The sequence below is a fragment of the Eptesicus fuscus genome, chromosome 24 (genome assembly GCF_027574615.1).
Source record: "Eptesicus fuscus isolate TK198812 chromosome 24, DD_ASM_mEF_20220401, whole genome shotgun sequence".
NCBI classification, from domain to species: domain Eukaryota; kingdom Metazoa; phylum Chordata; class Mammalia; order Chiroptera; family Vespertilionidae; genus Eptesicus; species Eptesicus fuscus.
This window is the reverse complement of record NC_072496.1, coordinates 15616549-15637739: the sequence shown is the minus strand read 5'-3', so window position 1 is coordinate 15637739 and position 21191 is coordinate 15616549. Positions and strand designations below refer to the sequence as shown.

The 21191-nt window shown below is 41.5% G+C and overlaps 1 protein-coding gene across 4 annotated transcripts in view; it reads right to left on the bottom strand.

The window, feature by feature from the left end:
• Positions 1-21191, bottom strand: part of CDC42BPA (CDC42 binding protein kinase alpha) — a 198286-nt gene that overhangs the window by 123776 nt on the left and 53319 nt on the right. For all 4 annotated transcript variants that reach the window (XM_054713143.1, XM_028134646.2, XM_008157993.3 and 1 more), the window contains exons 3-5: positions 16230-16313; positions 6870-6965; positions 2109-2257 (exon numbers count right to left, since the gene is read on the bottom strand). In XM_054713143.1, coding sequence (XP_054569118.1) covers positions 2109-2257; positions 6870-6965; positions 16230-16313 — 329 coding nt within the window. The remainder of the gene's footprint in view (positions 1-2108; positions 2258-6869; positions 6966-16229; positions 16314-21191) is intronic.

Sequence of the window (21191 nt, the reverse complement as noted above, 5' to 3'; positions counted from 1 at the left end):
CCAAATCTGCAATTGGTGTCAGATGTAAGGGTGGTCTTTTGGAATTGTTCCCGCTATTTCTGAAGTTGGCCCCAAATCCTCAGTCACTGAAATATCAACTGCACTGTAATCAGTGACTGTCTCTATGGAACATAATTTCAATATGGTGCAAAGCCTGAGTTCACCTATAGCTAACAAATTTTAACTATAATGTTCTCTATTCTTTAGTAACTTCAGAATATAATAAAATTACCTCCTCCACTAGCAGTATGAAAAATTACAATTTTGAAATGGGACTCCAGCCTGGGAGAGACTGAGGGCAGTTTTATATTAGCTTCATGCCACAAAGTATTTCTATCTCACTGTAAAAGTGCAATGATTTTACATATACTAAGAGGATAACTGCCAAATCACGCCACAAATCCAAACTGAAAGAGATGGAATCAGCCCAAAGCCCTGGTGGAGGCCCAGCGCATACCTATCCTTCATAAAATTCTTAGGGGATAAGGGATGAAAAACTCTTCAGAACTGAATTCCGTGAATTTCCCCAACAAATTCTATTAAAATAGGTTGGATCCATTTCCTATAATGTATCAGTACAATTTACCCTAGAGTTAAACATAATATATAAAATGTTAACATTAAGTAGATGAGTTAATAAAAACTGCAATCACAAACCTTGAATATGGAACAAATTCCACTGGGGGAAAATGGGAGTTACGAAGAAATCCATGAATAAGTGAACTGTTTTTAGTTTTGTGTTTGTTTTATTTTTGAACTAGGGTAAGGAGAGATTACTTCAAAAAACACATTCCACCCTAAGAATTTGTTCAAGTCAGTACTTAACTTTAAAACAAACACAGGAAAGCACACACACACCAGGAAGTCCCATGAAACCAGCTTAATTTGCCTTCAGAGAGAGATTCTGTTCGACAAAAAGCTGGTGTGCCTGCGCCCTACGGTCTTAGTCTAATCTGAAATCTGGACATTTCCACGTGAATTAACTACGCCAGAAAAGAAGTAAAAGTATGCATGAAAAATATGAAAACCTAACTTGGCAATGTCTGTTCGTTAGTTATTTTATCCTATTTTAGATTCTCTACTTTTAAATATAATTTCAATCTCACAACACTTTAGTACTCCACATATTTTAGTCCTCCACTTTATCGTACACATTCTTACTTTAAGTTATCTAAATCCATTATGGAATGAGGTGAGAAGGAAAGAAATGACTAAGTAAAGAACTTGACTATGAGGAAATAAAAGCCAATGGACACTATTCAACAGTAACTGATGCAACCAATTTTGAAATTTAAGTATAATTTAGCCTAAATACCAGATAACAACAACTGTTCCTAAAATATGATTTGACTAGTAGCCCTATACACGAATCCATACGCCAGTAGCTCGCTGCCCGCCTCCAGTAGCTCTCCGCCCGCTGCCCTGCCCTCCTGTAGCTCCCCCCACCCTTCGCCCCGCCTCCACATAGCTTGCTGCCCTGCCCCCTCCTGTAGCTCTCCACCACCCGCTTGTAGCTCACTGCCCCACCCTCCTGCTGATCCGTGATCTGGTCGTTACGCGGTCAGTCATTACTCGGTCAGTCGTTACGCTTCACAGCGCAACAACCATTTGCATATTACATCTTTATTATATAGGATGATGAGAGTACTACACTGCAGCAACCTATAAATCCACACCCAGTAAGGAAACCTTGCAACAACCATAACGCTCCAGGTCTAGTAAAGAAAACCGCCAGAGAGAAATAATAAAATACATCCACTGAGCACAACAAGAAAATACTAGTCTATAACTTCAGAACTTAAAATCTAATGGAGAAAATAAGGCAAATATAAAAATAAATAAGGTGGTAAGGAATATTATCCTATATTAGCATATATAAACAAAGCATAAATTACCAGTGATCTTATACAAATTGTTCACCTTAGCTCATTTCATTACTGTGTACCATATTCAGGGATGTGATGTGCCTTGGAGAGGCAAAACAATTAAAACCATCGCAGAATAAAAACTTTGACTGATGAGAAACGTATCTTAGTCCTCAATAAACCTGGTATAAATAGACGTCTGCCTCCAGACATCACGAGGCAATGAAAGAACATCTTACTCACCTGTGTACATAATGCAGCTGATGAACTGAGTCAATTGCTATCACCATCTCAGCCAAGTAAAATCGAGCCATGTCTTCAGGCAATCTATCTTCAAATTTGCTGAGCAGAGTAAGCAAATCCCCACCAACATAATAATCCATAACTAGATACTTGGAAAGAAACAATAAAATGTACTCAATACATTTTTAAAAGTGTGAAAACGTATATTTAATGTAACCCAAGGTCAAACAGCACTAAATAAAAGACTTTTGTTGTCAACTAACAAAAAGCTACATAAGATTATCATCAGGAGTCATTACAAAACTTGTAAATGTCATAAAGCAGTAAAATACATTTTTAAAAACTGGGGCAGGGAATAACATAGGATTACTGTTGTTTTATTGTTGTATTTTGCAAAGTAACAACATCATGACCTATGACAATACACCATAGTTTTACCAACATTTCATTAAAGAATGAACATTTTAATTCTCCAAAGTGGATTTCAAAAACTCAGAATATATTACAGTTCTTTATGTTGAATAAATTCATCTTCATCATCACTACCTTTTCCTTATTTCATCTTGGAGCAGTAACAACTTCATTATAATGAGCAGCTGGATAAGCATTTGAAAACCAATAAAGAATACAGTAATTCTCACGATACCTATGTTTCTCTTCTCATTTCTCATCGTGCACAAATATCAGAATGGACCTTTCTAGGGTACATATAATAAACAGAAGCCAACTAATTTTAGATATGGACTTTTATGAGTTTGTGTCTGATACTGAGATTTATAATAAGATAGATATATTATAGGCACAGAGCACAGAGATCCTGAAAACTCTTAGAATTTCTTAAGTGATAAGACAAAGATGTCTTTTATCTATATATATAAAAGCCTAAGTGAGCTGAAACCGGTTTGGCTCAGTGGATAGAGCGTCGGCCTGCAGACTGAAAGGTCCCAGGTTCGATTCCGGTCAAGGGCATGTACCTTGGTTGCGGGCACATCCCCAGTAGTGGGTGTGCAAGAGGCAGCTGATTGATGTTTCTAACTCTCTATCCCTCTCTCCCTCTCTGTAAAAAATATATTAAAAAAAAAAAAAAAGCCTAAGTGACCATTTGATGGATAGCTATGATGTGCACTGACCACCAGGGGGCAGACGCTCAATGCACAGGCATGGAAACATGGAACAGACTAATGAATCTCAGAGGGAGGGGGGGCAGGAAGAGATTAACCAAAGATCTTATATGCATACTAGAGGCCCGGTGCACGGATTCATGCACCAGTTGGGTCACTCAGCCTGGCCTGCAGCGATCAGGCTGAAACTGGCAGTCAGACATCCCCCAAGGGGTCCCAGATTATGAGAGGGCACAGGCCAGGCCAAGGGACCCCACTGGTGCATGAATCTGTGCACCAGCCTCTAGTTATTGATAACAAGCCCCTTTCAACTATATCAGAGTTGATGTTAATGAGGCAACTTGTAGAAAGCTCCTAGGTAACCTAAGATGGATGGGAGCTGGACGCCAGGGAAACCAACTAAGATGAGAGAGTTGGAACTTCCAGTCCCGCCCACCCCTAGACCCCAAGAAATGGGCTGGAGTAGAGGTTGAATCAATCATGACTGATCCATGATTTAAACAAACATGCCTGTGTAAGGCAGCCTTCATAAAAATCCAAAAGGATGGGGTTTGGAGCCCTTCAAGGGTGGCCAACAAGTGGAGGTGCTGAGAGCAGTGTGCGCTCAGAGAGGGCATGGAAGCTCTGTGTCCCTCTCCTCATCCCTGGCCCTAAGCATCTCTTTCACCTGAGTTCTGTGAGCTGCTCTAGCAAATTAATTGAACCCACAGAGATTCGGAATCTAAGCATGTCAATACATTGCAAATTAATCTAACTGAAGGTTAGGTATAAGTTCTCAATTGCCGTTAAGTGGGTTTTTAACTATTAACATTTCCTTTTCGTTTGCACCAAGTCCCCAAAATCAATGCTAGAACTATAGTTTGAGTTCAAAAGATCTATCTGCTGCAAACCTGTGGAGAAATGAAGATCTCACGTCTTTTTATCTGTGTGGGAATGAAGATCTCACTTCTTTCTACTTTTGACACATGGGAAGTCAATACAGCAACTTGACATTGTGTTTGAGTCAAGCAAGATTGGCTGTCAAAATGAATTCACCATAGTATAAGTTTTCCATGTAAGTGCTGCTTTGCCTTGTAATTTAGGTTAAATATATTTTAAAAACATATGAAGTCTACAGAACAAGCTCTTTTCCAAAGCGATTTGGTATTTCACAATAATGGTTGAGGATGGGTTTTTTGGTTCAAAAATATTTCAACCTTGGTCCTTTGTTCAAAATATTGCAATAATATGTTACCACTACAAAACCACTGAACAGCTGTATGGTATAGCAGGTCAGGATATTCAGCTTTGATTTCTGACAAAAATTCATGAAAATGATAACACTTGTGTCCACGAGACTTAATGAAGTTCAACGTTGATACTACTGGTTCAATAACACATGACAGGTTAAAATATTTGCTGCAAACCACCTGCTGATTAATAAGACAACATTAGGTGCTTACAGCACCTAATATTTAACGATTTGTGTATATGTCCAACTAAGCCTCTTTCTGCTTCACACACATGTCATCACTCTCCATTGTAACACATCTTAGCAGATTCCAATTCAGTTTGTGCCAGATGAGTGTTTTCTGAACATCTTTGAAAATGCTATTGACTATAATTGTACCACACAAACTACTCATACAGGCTAATTTCTCAGTTACTTCAAACTCAGCATTGACTCTTCAAATAACAAGAACTGAGCAGAATCAGTAACATCTTTCAACTCAAAACCAAAGAAAACCACTCAAAATCCTTTCCCTGGTTTTACAATCAACCATTGATGTTGCTCCCAATTTCCTCAATTCTTGAGCAACTGTTCTCACCAAAAGGCGAAGAGTCTTAGACAAGTTAATTTTCTGTGGACACATTTCTTTGGCTGCTGCAGTCAGACATGATTTAATTATCTCAGCATTGGTGGGTGGCCTTCCTGCTTGGCTAACAAATGAGCCACTCAAGGAACTTCCTACAGTTGCAGCCTCATTTCATTTTTTATTTGTGTAAAGTAATTCTGCTACGATAAGATATTCTGTTTTAAATTTTCCAACTTTACTGACTGCAGTTCTCCTGTGTTAGGAGTGTTGGAATGAGTGCTCAGTGTGTAAACATTTTTATTTGCTTCTATTAGTATAGTTGTAGTGTAGTTGCATAATAAACAACATGCTGTCATATGACTTGTTAACAAAATAATCCACACTCTACTGTGGTTTAAACGAATGATATTTGAGGTCTATCATTTTCTTCTCCTTAATTTGCCATAATCCATATGCACTATTAACAAAAACAATGACACAATACAGCAATATACATAGCACTTCCAAAGCTATCAAGTTATAACTGTCACTGCAATTTGTAATCTGCTGAGCAGCAGTGCAAAGCAATGGCAGTAACACACACAGTATGTTTCCCTGTCACAGCGTCAGTCTCTGTCGCACTAGTCAACTCGGCCACTGTAGTGCAAAAGCAGCCGTAGACAATACATAAACCAACAGCATGGCTGTTTTCCAATAAAACTTCATGGCCACTGAAATTCAAATTTTATATAATATTCACAAGTCACAAAATACTCCTCTTTTGATTTTTTTCAACTATTTAAAAATATAAAAACAATTCTTAGTTTGCAGGCTATACAAAAATGGGTGGTGGGCCAGATTTGAGCTGCAGGCCATAGTTTGCCAAAATCTTATTTATAAGAACTCCCAGATGTATAGTGCTATTCGCCCTCAGAAGCGCCAGACTCATTAAATGAATCACATGACAATTCAAAGCTAACACGTCCTCGTCCCCCTGTTTCTCCAACTCAATTCATCAAGTACCAACCACTGAATCCCACAAATCAGACCTGGCAAACTGGGAGTCATTCTGACTCCTCTCCTCCACTGACTTCCACTCCAACACATCGATGAGAGAGAAAAACATCGAAAGGTGTCTCCTGTGCACAGCCAGGCTGGGGATGGAATCCGCAACCCGAGTATGTGCCCTGACCGGAACTGAACCCACAACCTTTTGGTGTAGGTGATGATGCCCAACCAACGGAGCCACCTGGCCAGAGCTCTTTCTCTAGTTTTGCTCCTGAAAATCCATCCCCCACACCGCTGCCAGGATGGTCTATGTAAAATATAAAACTGTATCACACTCCCCTTAAAACCCAATTTGCAATTAGAATAAAATCTGAATTCCTCAGCATGATCCACACTCTGGAAGCCTCATTTCATATCTTTCTCCCTTCGTTGCTGTCCTCTAATCACACTAGCCTTCCTCTCATCTTTCAAACCCTCGTCCTTTCAGACACCAACCTCACAGAAACAGAAATCAGACTCATGGCTACCAGAGGTGGGAAGCCGGGGAGAGGGGACTGCAGGAAGGTACAGACTTCAGTTATAAGATAAATAAGTCCTAGGATATAATGCTAACACTGCTCTATGATACATAAGAAAGTTGTTAGGAGAGGAAGTCCTAAGAACTGTCAACACAGGAGAATTTTCCCCCTTTTTCTTTTCTTTTTATTGTATCTACATGAGAAGACAGGCACTAGCTGAACCTACTGTGGTAATCAGTTCACAATATATGTAAGTCAAACCATCACGCGGTAGGCCGTAAACTGAGTCGGTGATATATGTCAATTACGTCCCAATAAAACTGGAAAAATGATTCTTACTAGGTTGTTGTCATCCTGGAAAGCATAATGCAAAGTTGTAATCCATTTATTGTCTCCATTCACTAACACGTCCCTTTCTTCACGAAAACATGCCGTCTGAAAAGGAGAAAATGTATTTTAGATAGAGGACACGTTATGTAAAACTAGGAAATAGACTATGCAAACATTCGCTCAATGTATTTATTATACTTGCTATTCTGGAAAAACAGTACATCCAGTATTATATGACTCTCAACAAGTCAACCAGACATTAGGCACCTGGAGGAGTACACGTCAAATACCGTTAAGAGTTCAAAGAATCAGGAAGCACACGGAATCATTTAACACTCATGGTCCAACCTACCATCTAGATAATATACAAAACATTTTGCCACATTTACTTCTGATCTTTTCATTTTTAAGGAAATAAGATACAAGTTGTAGCCTTTCTACTACTATCGGATTCTCCCCCTTTCCTCCCCTGACATAATAAATAATCTGAAGTTAGCATATACTAGTAGCATTCCCATCATATGCTTTGACCACATGTCTGTGACTAAAAATAATAGAAGTCTTTTGTACTTTGAAAATTTCCATGAATGATATAATTTTTATCTATTCTTTTGCAACTTGATCACTTTTTACTCAATCATGACTTATTTTCCTTTTAATTGCTATGATATTCCTGTTTGAATACTCCAAAATTTATGCAATCCTCCTCATCATAAAAACATAGGTTATTTCTTATTTTATATCATTACAATGTTGCAATGAATATATTTGTACACATGTACAAGTTTATCTCGGTTATACATTTTAAAATGGAAATGCTAGATAGAAGCATTTTCAACTGCAACCACATAAAACCAATTTTCTTTTCTAAGTGGTGTACCAATTACTACCCTCACCCCACTATATGAAATCTACCCTTTTCCCCACATCCCCAACTGTACTTGGCATTATTAGACTTTTAAGTATATGTCAATATGATAGGTGTGAAATATCTCATTGTTCTTTTAATTAATTTATTCCTACTTATAAGTACTAATAAATAACTTTACATATGCTTACTGAACACCTGAGCTTTCTCTGAACTGTTCACTCCCTTTGCCCATTTTCTCTAATGAACTGTCTTTTGCTTATTGACTTGCACAAGTTTTTATTTTTTCTGAGAATATCTCCATATTATAAAGGTAAAGTCTCCATGAGTCAAGCCCCCTTACTTTCATTATCCACTTTGTCCGGCGGTTACCATACAAATTCTGTTGAATATCTTCTCAGAAACTTTCTGTGCATACATAAGCTTACACACATACCATACCCAATTCATGTGGATCCCATATCCCCTACCTTTTCTTTACAAATGAGATCACAGTACTCTGTAAGCTGTTTTGTTAAGTAACAATATCTAAATACCTTTCCATTAGAGACCTAATATTTCTTAATGGTTGTACCATATTCCATACACATTGAAAAATCACCATATAGTACTCCACATATAGGTGCTTCAGAATTTATTTAGCACAAGGTAAATTCAACAGCAATGACATACAAAACAATTAACATTACCTACTTTACCCTAATTAGGTACCCTGATTTTTAATATGTATTTACATAAATTTTATTTGATCAAGTAGAATTTCCAAAGGCATGTATTAATTAGTATCACCAGAGAAAATATTAAAGCAATCTATATATATAAAAGCCTAATAAGCAGTGTCCCCTCGGGAGTTTGACCAGGAGTTCAATTGCTCGCTATGATGTAGGCTGACCACCAGGGAAAGGTGTGGGATGAAGGAAGGCCCAGGCCAGCGGCCGGCAGCTGGGGAGGGAGGCCCCGACCGGCAGCTGGAAGGGAGGCCCTGATCGGCCCTGATCGCCAACCAGGCCTAGGGACCCTACCCGTGCACAAATTTCATGCACCAGGCCTCTATTTAAAGGTTACCCAATACACGGGCAGTTTTACCCTTTAATTGGATTATTAAAATCTACATTATGCTTTGGTTCATTTTAGGGAGAAAATGGAATCACTTGACATGCTCACCACTATGTTCTGTTTCAGAATTTAACTGTCGTGAAACTGTGGTTTGCTGCTAACATTTTAGAGATGGTAAAGGCTGCCAGGGGCTAGGAGACACCGTTCTCCTGACTTTATTTTATTATGACTGCTATCTGGAATTCTGGAGACATTCCAGCTAGAATCTAATAAACATTTGGTTGATGACTCCAAACAAAATAAAGCTCCAAAGACTTTTTGTCAATAAAACAAATTAAACTTCAGTAGATTCTAATCTATTCTAAACTGTTTCATGAAAAAAATTATATAAACTATAAAGAAACTATTTATATAGTTTAATATAAAACTTCGATATAAAATTTTAAACATATACAAGAACAATACAATAGCCACCTCCCCTCAATGTACCTATCAATAAACTTCAAAAAATATTTTATTGCTCAATCTTGTTTCACCAACTCCCTTCCATGCACATATGTGCACGCCCATGTGTACAAATTTTTAAGCAAATCCCAGACATCAGTTGACTTTATCCATAAACATTCAGGATGAAACTACTCCTATCAGTGCCTCAGACACTGAGTTTAGATGTGAAATGCAGTCTCCTTTTTTGCTTCAATATGTCACATTGTCCTTAGTTGTCACAACTGGGGCGAAGGGTGTTAATGCTACTGGCATCCAGTGGGAAGGGGCCAGGATGCTGCCACACATCCTACAATGCACAGGACAGTCCCACCTGGAATTATTTGGCACCAACTATCACAAGTGCCCTTGTTGAGAAACCCTGTCCTTGGTCAATATTAACCAAACCATGATGCATGCCATGAGGTTCATAAAGTTGTCCCAAGGATTCAACATGGTTAAAGGCTATAAAAATCTCTACTTCAATTGCCCTTAAAAAAAAAAAAAACTGGATTAAAAAATATATATCCCCCTTAAAAAACAGAACATTTAAGTCTCTAAGAATGCAATGAACAGTAGGAAGGGTTACTGGAGATCACATGACTTCTTCAGATCCTATCACTCAGTTTCTATTTAACCAAACATTCTGCTGGGGACAGTGATGGGTTTGACAGATTTGCAGTTTTATATTTTTAATATTCAGTTATATATTGTTTAAATTTTATCCTTAATGGGCTATTGGTTAAAGAGAAAGAGCAATTGGAATACCTATAGTAAAACAGAAGTTAATGTGGACAAGATAAAAAGAATAATAATTCTGCAAAACTGTCACGATTCTCTTCCCTAGATCCATAGGTACACATTCATAGAGCAACATTCTTCTACATTCCTATACAGTACATCCAATTACCTGAATACTTAGAAATCATTTGTTAAAACAAGAAAATCCACTCGTGATTATATGTACTTTGGCTTCTCGTTTATTAATAATAAAGACTTGTATCTCCTATACAATATTAACACAGAGAAATTCTTTCAAATAATAACTGAATTATTCCAATATTCGAGAGGAGAAAAGTCAAAATTTTCATTTTTAAAAAATAGATAAACAAGTGGAATTAAAAATTGCAAAATGCAAGAATTCCAATATCAGGTCCTTTCTTAATGTTTTTATTGATTTTTTAGAGAGTGAGGAAGGGAGAGATATAGAGAGACAGAAACATCAAGAGAGAGAAACACTGATTGGCTGCCTCCTACGCAACCCCTCCCCCCCCGCCCTCCCCCCATGGGTAATGGGAATTGAGCTGGCAACCCAGGCATGTGCCCTGACTATGAATCGAATTGGTGACCTCCTGGTTCTTGGGTCGGCGCTCATCCACTGAGCCACACCAGCCAGGCATCCAATATCAGGTCTTTTACACCAAGACATCAATTTACTTTTAAATCTCCAATATATATTTGATGGCTGAACCAAACATGAGATGTCACTTTTTAACTTATTTGTCAAAAAAATGTTTTTTCAAGAAAAAGAAATCGCCCTATCTGGTTTGGCTTAGTGGATAGAGCGTCGGCCTGCGGATTGAAGGGTCCCAGGTTCGATTCTGGTCAAGGGCATGTACCTTGGTTGCAAGCACATCCCCAGTAGGGGGTGTGCAGGAGGCAGCTGATTGATATTTCTAACTCTCTATCCCTCTCCCTTCCTCTGTAAAAAAATCAATAAAATTTATTTTTTTTTAAAAAGAAATCATTTGATAACATCTAAAATTGGCAAATGAGGGAGACAACAAACACGTTTTCATACTGAGTGCAAAGATATGATACAATGTTTTTAGAAGACAATTTAGCAATAGCTACTAGAGATTAATGCGTACCTGTCCCCCAAACCCAAGAGGCTTCACTACTGAGGAGTTTAATCCAGGGAGTGGATAAATTCTAGGGTCAGCACAACATGAAAATCCTTTAGTGTAAAAATTATTTTTAAATCGCTTCAACCTCAGTCTACACAAACTGGAGTACCCCAGGATAGTCAACGGCAACATCTGATTAACATCATTCCCTTTGACTTTCATTTCACATTGCATATACGTACTCTGAGATGGCACAATGCACTCCTGTCATCACAGAGTAAGTGCTGTTCCACAGGACCCCAAGGTCCCTAGTTGGTCCACCTTCTTCTCTCTGCCTTTCAGAGCCTTGTCATGTTTGTTTTATAATTAATGTGCAGAGTCTTTAGCTACTTAATGGAAAGGACAGGGAGAAGAATTTCCATGCCATCTTGCCTCAGACACAGGATATATTAGTGCTTTACAATTCAAGAAAATAATATTTAATTTTCAACTGTCCCTTGTTTTATCTACAACTTTGCCACTTCTTCCAATCAGCAATGAAAGCTAACAGTTATCCTCCCTTTTCACAGTTCTTCCCCAGCACATCCAACTTCATCAAAATAAGCACAGCCCTGGCCGGTTGGGGTCAGCTGGTTGGAGTGCCGTCCTGTACACGGAAAGGTTTCAGGTTCGATCCCCAGTCGGGGTGTATAGAAGGCAGCCAATAGACATTTCTCTCACATCAATTTCTCTCTCTCTCTCTCTCTCTCTCTCTCTCTCTCTCTCTCTCTCTCTCTCTCTCTCCTCCCCTCCCTCCCTCTCTCCCTCTCCCTCCCTTTCCCCCCTCCTTCCCTCCCTCCTTCTCTCCTTCTCCTTTCTCTCTAAAAAATCATTAAGCATATTAAGCATATCCTCGGATAAGGATTAAAAAATAAAGTACAAATTATAACTCAATTTTTTAGAAGTTCTAACTCTGAAACACTAAATTGACTACAATGATGATTTCTGTGAAATGATTACAACATAATTATTTACTACTAGAGGCCTGGTGCACGAAATTCATGCACGAGGGGGGGGGGTGTCCCTCACCCAGCCTGCACCCTCTCTAATCTGGGACCCCTTGAGGGATGTTCGACTGCCCATTTACAGGGATCGGGCCATGGGGGTGTGGACAGCCTGGGTGAGGGGCTGATGGCTGTTTGCAGGCTGGCCACACCCCCTGGCGACCAAAGCTCCCAGCCCCTTGTTTTTTTCTTTTTTCAGCGCCTCCTTGAGTAGAGGCCAGGGCCAGCTGGAAGCAGGTATCTGGGATTTATCTATCTTCTATAATTGAAACTTTGTAGCCTTGAGCGGAGGCCAAGGCCAGCCAGGGCGGGTGGGAAGCTTGGCTTCCTCCATCACCCGGGGCAACCCAAGCCTCCTGCTCACTCTAGCTCCATGGCCGCTGCCATCTTTGTTTGGTTAATTTGCATACTTGCTCCTGATTGGCTGGTGGTTGTAGTGAAGTGATGGTCAATTTGCATGTTTCTCTTTTATTAGTGTAGATTCTAATATATAAAAACCCTGGGTCCATCACATCCACAATGACCGGAGGCTTGACCAACCGGAAGTCAGTCCTGGGTTGCCGTGGCGACCCAGCACTGACTGCTACAGCTGCAGGCACGGTGACCCAGCACTGACTGCTGAGGGGGCTGTGAATCATGCCCGGAGAGAGGCCTGAAGAGAGAAGCAGGGTCTGATCCCTAGCCTCTGTGGCAACTGTTGATCAGCACTTGCCTCTCTCTTTCTCTCTGGGCCTGGCCAGCAGCCGCACCTCCATTTCTCTCCAGGCCTCCACCAGGCCTGCTGATCAGCCCCACCTTTCTGATCAGGCCCCATTGATAGGCCCAGAGATGCTGACTGGCATAGAAACCGACCAATCAGAACCAAATCTGAGTGAAGTGTGAGGAGCCAATGGCTGCCTAGGAGGCAAAGCTTTTGATGCTGACTGGCATAGAAACCGACCAATCAGAACCAAATTGGCAGCAGAGGAGGGCAGTTGGGGGCGAGATCAGGCCTCAGGGGAGGGCAGTTGGGGGCGAGATCAGTCTGGCAGGGGAGGGCCATTGGGGGCAAGATCAGGCTGGCAGGGGTGGGCAGTTGGGGGCAACCAGGCTGGCAGGGGAGGGCAGTTGGGGCGAGATCAGGCCGGCAGGGGAGGGCAGTTGGGGGCAAGATCAGGCTGGCAGGAGAGGGCAGTTAGGGGTGATCAGGCAGGCAGAGGCAGTTGGGGGGTATCAGACTGGCAGGAAAGGTGAGTTGGGGGCAAGATCAGGCCGGCAGGGAAGGACAGTTGGGGGCGATCAGGCCGGCAGGGGAGAGCAGTTGGGGGCGAGATCAGGCCAGCAGGGGAGGGCCATTGGGGGCGAGATCAGGCCGGCAGGGGAGGGCAGTTGGGGGCAACCAGGCTGGCAGGGGAGGGTAGTTGGGGGCGAGATCAGGCCAGCAGGGGAAGGCAGTTAGGGCAACCAGGCGGCAGAGGAGGGCAGTTAGGTGTGATCAGGCAGGCAGAGGCAGCTGGGGGCAAGATCAGGCCAGCAGGGGAGAGCAGATGGGGGCGAGATCAGGCCGGCAGGGGAGGGCAGTTGGGGGCAACCAGACCAGCAGGGTAGAGTAGTTGGGGGCGAGATCAAGCCAGCTGGGGAGGGCAGTTGGGGGCAACCAGGCTGGCAGGCAGAGGCAGTTGGGAGCGAGATCAGGCCAGCAGGGGAAGGCAGTTGGGGGCAACCAGGCCAGCAAGGGAGGGCAGTTAGGTGTGATCAGGCAGGCAGAGGCAGTTGGGGGTGAGATCAGGCCAGCAGAGGAGAGCAGTTGGGGGCAAGATCAGGCCGGCAGGCAGAGGCAGTTAGGGGCAATCAGGCAGGCAGGCAGGCAAGTGGTTAGGAGCCAGCGGTCCCAGATTGCGAGAGGGATGTCCTACTGCCGGTTTAGGCCTGATCCAACAGGGAGTCAGACATCCCCCAAGGGGTCCCTGATTGGAGAGGGTGCAGGCTGGGCTGAGGGAACCCCCCCTTTTGCATGAATTTTGTGCACCGGGCCACTAGTCCATATTATAAAAACCCAGTGGCCCTAACGCCATAACGACCAAAGACCGGTCACCAGGAGGCTGCGTGTGCAGCGAGGCGCATGCAGGTGGCTGGGGCTGCATGTGCGGCGAGGCAGGCGCGGGTGGGCGGGGACTTGACTCTGGGTCCCGCAGCATGGCGGGACTTGACTCTGGGTCTCGCAGCATGCGGGACTCGGGGGAGTCCCCCGGCACGGCGAGGTCTGGGGTCCCAGGTCTCGCGCAATTTCCCGCAAGTCTGGGTCTCACGCGATTTCGCGCTCTGGGTCACTAGTCCTATATAATAAAGAGGTAATATGCAAATTGACCGTCACTCCAACACTCAAGATGGCCGCCCCCATGTGGTCAAAGATGGCCGCCACAAGATGGCTGGTAGGGGAGGGCAGTTGTGGGTGATCAGGCTGGCAGGGAAGGGCAGTTGGGAGGGACCAGGCCTGAAAGGGAGGGCAGTTGGGGGCAATCAGGCCTTCAGGGGAGGACAGTTGTGGGGGAACCCAGGCCTGCAGGGGAGGGCAGTTAGGGGTGACCAGACTGGCAGAGGAGGACAGTTGGGAGCAACCAGGCCTGCAGGGGAGGACAGTGGTGGGGGGACCCAGGCCTGCAGGAGAGGGCAGTTGGTGGGGGACCCAGGCCTGCAGGGGAGGGCAGTTGGGGCAATCAGGCGGGCAGGGGGGCAGTTAGGCGTTGATCAGGCTGGCAGGGGAGTGGTTAGGGTGTGATCAGGCAGGCAGGCAGGCGAGCAGTTGGGAGCCAGTAGTCCTGGATTGTGAGAGGGATGTCCAACTACCCTCGAGGGGTCCCAGATTGGAGAGGGTATAGGCTGGGCTGAGGCACACACACACACACACACACACACACACACACACACACACACGCATGAATTTTGTGCACCAGGCCTCTAGTTTCTTAATAATAAGACTTGTTGCTCCACTTGCTGGCTATGCCGTCAGCTCCTGCAGGGTTTGCCTCACCTGCATTGATTTCACTTGTGCAGTTTTTTGAAGTAGATGCACAGGACAAAAAACTGAAAGCAGAAACTTGCCAAAAATTTAATGATTAATTCTAAGTAATGGGATGCTAGTGATTAGTTTCTTCTTTGTGTTTGTCATATTTTTCAAATTTTCCATAAGAAATAATGAAGTATTTACTTTCACTACCACCATATCTAACATCATCGGAATGTTTTTTTGCTTTTTCCTATGTCTGTTCTTTTTCAGATTGCTTCATGTACTGGTAGATAAAGAAAGACTTCTAAGTGCTAATTTCTCATTATCCTCTTATAAACTGTACTAACCTCCAGGGCTACAACTTTGCATGCTCAGTGTATGACCCTTCCACAAGTTAAATACTGAGATACTCCCATACCAGTAAGCTCTGCTTCCCCGAGACCTGAGTGCCCTGCCCCATCCAGAACCTGACCCCAAATTCATGTGTGATGTCAGTTCTGACCATCCATACCAACTATTAGACAGTTTAACATCACTCTAATCAATCTTTCCCTGAAATCCTGCACCAACGTAAGAACACTGATCATTCTTACAAGAGCAGATTTTAAAGAAAATGAATTCAACTGCATGACCAGCAATAAACAGAATTCTTAGAGGGCATGTTCAAAGCTTCAGCTGACTTTTGCTTGGACCAGAATACAGATAAATACAGAATGGTAGAAACAAGGTATGACAAACTTCAAATCAATCATTACTGAATTTCCTATAAGGGAAACTCCACATTATTTCTTCCTACACAGAAATTCTTTTACACATTTCCTTTGAACATAAATGTGTAAGCACCATATCAACAAGGGTTTCCACTTGGTTTTTAGACAACATTAAATTAGCACAAATGATAACTTTTATCATAACTGTATCATAATTGTGAACTATTGAATTTATCTCTTATGGCCTTAAAATATATCATCATAGATAAAATGTTATTAAGTGATATTTAAGAATTGACTGGCTTTCTATAATTTTATATCTCCTCTTAAATATTTCTAAGATTTTATTTAAATATTCCAATAATTAGAACCTTACCTCTGCTCTTTTCAGCATTTCCCATTTATTCAGTATTTTCATGGCAAATACCTTATCTGCATTTTTTAGTTTCACTACAGCAACCTAGAAAAGGAAATACAACTTTTAAAATACAACAAATAATACTTTTTTAGTCATCCATTTTCCTTTTTCCTCTCTGTAAAAAAAAATAAATACCAAAATTATCAATGATTTCCATGCAGTTCAAATTCTAAGATCCTAAATCAAATAACATTGTCAGTTGAAAAAGTTACATTAATGAAAAGTACCAAACAAATAACTGTATTGTGAACACTGTGTCAGCTGGTGATTTTACATTACATCCTCCTTTTCGAGTTTTCTGTCCTGGAATTTAAATTCAACTGTACTATCACTAAGAAATTGACCAAAATATACAAGATGAAATACTAGCACTTATTAAATATTATATGCCAAATTCCAACACAATTCTCAAATGCCTACTGTCAAAACAAATCTATTTTGTGGGGAATCAAGCAACATGAAATAAACTGCAAATGACATTAATTTTCACACCACATGTTTTTATACTCTACTAGAGGCCCGGTGCACAAATTTCGTGCACGGGGGGAGGAGGGGAGGGCACAGCCTGGCCTGCACCCTCTCTAATCCAGGACCCCTTGGGGGATGTCTGACTGTGGGATCGGGCCTAAACCAGCAGTTGGACATCCTTTTCACAATCTGGGACTGCTGACTCCTAACCGCTCATCTGCCTGCCGGCCTGATCCCCCTAACTGCTCTCCCCTGCTGGCCTGATCCCCCTAACTGCTCTCCCCTGCTGGCCTCATCCCCCTAACTGCTCTTCCCTGCTGGCCTAATTGCTCCAACCACCTCTGCCTTGGCCCCGCCACCATGGCTTTGTCCAGAAGGACGTCTGGTCCGGTTTAATTAGCATATTACCCTTTTATTAGTATAGATACCACAATCCCCAACTCCCCCCCCACACACACACACACACACACACACACACCCCAAAGATCAATTAAGCCTAACAGCTCTACAAACTGTAGACTCTACACATTCCTTTTCAACAAACAATAGAACAGCTATTTCACTATTTTGTATTTTAGTTATGATCAAAAAACTGTCAAACTGGCGCTCTACCTCCCGGGAGCATGCCCACGCCTTACCCCTTCCCTTCCCTTCCCCCTCCCTACCTCAGGCATGTTACCATTAGCTTCCTCACTCCCAAGCAACAAGGGCCCTTCCTTTACTTCTGTACCTTGTTTCCGAAGCCCATTTCTTCTGGGAATTACTTTTTCTACCTCTGTAATCTACCCAATAAATGTTCTCTTACAAAAAAAAAAAACACACAAAACAACAAAAACTGTCAAATATAAATAAATAAGTCCACATTTTCGCCCTCAGCAAACTGATTACATTTCTGTTGCTACTCCTCTGCTTCATCTGACCAGATACTCCAGGGCCCTTCAGGGGAGCTCAAGGGCTGAGAATGAACTACAGGAGAGACAAAGGCGGTTTCCAGTGACCGGGGCGGAGGAAGGGGAGGCACACAGGACCTAATATGCTGACGGAGAGAACAAATGTTACACCGCGTATTTCAAAGGGATATTTCCAAGGATAGAGAATAGGTTTAAACTCCAGGTGCCAAATTTTATTTTTCAGGTGCCAAATTTGTAAAAATCTTAATAGCAAATGTACATATCATATTAATACATTTATATCTGTATCAGATGGCAATAAAAGTAATATAACCATATAATTAAAGTCAGTGTATATTATATGATATACACTAGAACATTTCTTGGTAATTGTCATAAATGGTTATAATACTGTGATTATAGCTTTTCATCAATTAAAATGATGGGAAGAAAGAGGAAATATCGCAATTTCAAATAAAATAACTTTAGTATTTAGTCATATCTGGTCATAGCTACAGACATAAGGGTTTTAGTTAAATTAATCTCCTAGTGGGTTCATGCTTTTCTAAATGGGGCTGTACAAGACACAGAAGCAACCTAAATGTCCATCGATGGATGAATGGGTAAAGAAAATGTAGTATACATATATACAATGAAAGATTATTCAGCCATAAAAAAGGCAGAAAATCTTGCTTTTGTGACAACGTAAATGAACCTAAAGAATATTATGCTAATTGAAATAAGCCAGACACAGAAATACAAATACTGTAAGATCTCACTTACATGTGGCATCTAAAAAAGTTGAACTCATAGAAAGAGACAGAATAGTGGCTCCCAGGGGCTGAGTGTTGGGGCAATAGGAAATAAATGTTAGCCTGCAGGGATCAGGCTGAAACCGGCCCGGTGCACACAGGTGGGGTCCCTCGGCCTGGCCTGCAGGGATTGGGCTGAATCCGTGCACCGGACCTCCAATATCCCCCAAGGGGTCCCAGATTACGAGAGGGCGCAGGCAGTTAGGGGGGTCAGGCTGTCAGGCCGAGAGACCCTACCGGTGCACAAATCCGTGCACTGAGCCTCTAGTTGTTATTATATACTTGGAAGTTGCTGAGAAAATCTTAAATGCTCTCACCACACACACACACACAGAAGATAATTACGTGAGGGGATGGAAGTGCTAACTTTGTTATGGTTACCATTTCACAGTATATACGAGTATCAAATCATCACTTTGTACACCTTAGTATTGCACAATGTTACATGTCAATTATTTTCAATAAAAATGGAAAAAAATAAGGGGGTTGGAATAAAGAGCAAGGAAAATTTGAGAAACACGGTTTCCCCAAGGTCTCTGAGAGGCTGAAAACACAAGGTGGCCATTCTGGAGTGAAATGTGGCACAGCAGGGAGTGCAAATGGTCAGAAGGACGGAGCCTGAGCCAGACCAGCCTGCGCTTCCACAGGGAAGAGACCCAGTGGCCATCACTCACTGTGACGAGGGAATCCTGACCTCAGCTGTGAGAAAAGCACGCCCAGCACTATGACTCGCCAAGTCCCGATGCCTGTGAGCATGTACGCATCTGATGGCAACTACTGCGAGGAGGAGGAGTCTTCACCAACGCGTGCATGTGTGTGAAGTGCCAGGGAGCTTCTAAGCGTTTTACGCAGGTCCACATCCCTTACCTGCTATCCCAACAGTCAAAAGGTTCCCACAACCCATGTGGCAGCATGCACTGCCACTGGGCTACTACAGTGCTTGTGTTCTGCTTTTGTCTACGTACTGAATAGATCAGCATGCTTCACGCAGAAACTGATGCTTTTGCCTATGGGGTGCTGCCCAAGCCTCATAGGGGTATTATATAAAACAGAGCATATGGACTCCATTATCTTTCCAAACTCCAGAAAGTACTGGAACCAACCCCCTCTGGATTACAGAGCTGTGCAGGAGAACAAGCCAGCATTACTGAACACCCAGACACTGAGCTAGCACGTATCGTGGCTGTCGGGAGTGGCGATCGCTCGGACTCTGCAGTCAGACCACTGGGGTTTGTATCCTGGCTCTGTTATGAGCTATGTAACTCTGGGCAAATAACAGTTCAGAACTTCAGTGTTCTCAACAATATAACAGTTAGTAACAGTACTTACTGACATAGTTGTGGTAAAGAGTGAAATAATACAAGTATAAAGTGCTCACAACAGGGTCTGGCGTTTAGGAAGTGTTCAGTAAGTATTAGCTGTTATTATGGGTCAGGCCTTGCACTAAGCACATTTTGCCCAGTCTCTTAACTGTCGCTTGCTCTACCACTAACAGGTGGCAGACATTATTCATCCCCATTACTTCAATTTCTTAACTATGAAATAAGAAACTTTGATTTCTTCAACTTCTAACTGTCCATAATTTTATAGCCATGACAAATTCATATACAAAGAATATAGCTAGAAATATTCTCAACTGAAAATATATACAAATAAAATGTAAGCTACAATATTTACCATAGTGTAGGTTTCAACAGTAAAATAATGGAAATAATTTAAATATCCTGAAAGATGAAATTGACTAAATATATCACAAAATTATAGAAAAGTATTCATAGTCTTAAAATACTGTTAAAATACTATTTAATAGGGAAACATTCAGAATGTCTGCTTAAAATAAGTTTAGTAAAGTTTGTACACTAGATTTTTTGTATATATACCAATAAAGTTCTATGCCACATGTATGTATAGGTATTTCTAGGTGATAGGATTTCTATTCACATTTCTATATTTTCTATATGGAACATGCAAAATTTGAAACATGGAATGGAATAGTGTGGAATACCACACCTCATCTTGGCATGACATCAGCACTAATTATAGAGGTATTGTAGTGTGGCTAATAAGGGCCAAATGAGACCCATTCTATATATCTATGAGGTAATCAGGAATGCCAGGCTGCTGTAAGGATGAAAAACGTTCTCAATGCTATCTTGTACCAGTTTCATGAGTTGCCTAAAAACTTTACTCCAAAGAGATGCGGTGTGATGAAATTAAAATGTCAGTTCAGGAAATATTCTTGAATTATCAAACTGATGACATGATCAGACAAGAATATGAAGCTGATAAAATAACAAAATAAAAATTGATCTTGCTTTTCTCCTTTAAACCTACAGGTCATTTTTATATTCATTTCAGTAGAAGTTAAAAAAAGGATTTCCCTAGAACTGTAACTTCAGGTTCTAGATTTTAAGAACCATTGCTAACTGAGATATGAGGGTAGTATGTAAAAATGTCCTTTCTTATTTATTTTGACTAAAATGAAAAGCACATTTAGTATGGACTTCAAGATTATAAATTTAACAAAAAACAAAGATATCTTTTTGAAACAAATATAAAGGTGTCTTTAAAGACTTCATATTAAAAGCACTATGATGTTAGAAAAATTGAAAAAAATCAGTAGATGACAAGTAAAGGAATGAGTTCTTAAACAAAATTTAAGTATCATCACATAGCTATAATATGTAATTTAGGAATTCTTACACTATATTACATAGAATTTTAACATCCAAGAAATAGTTGCCGTGCAG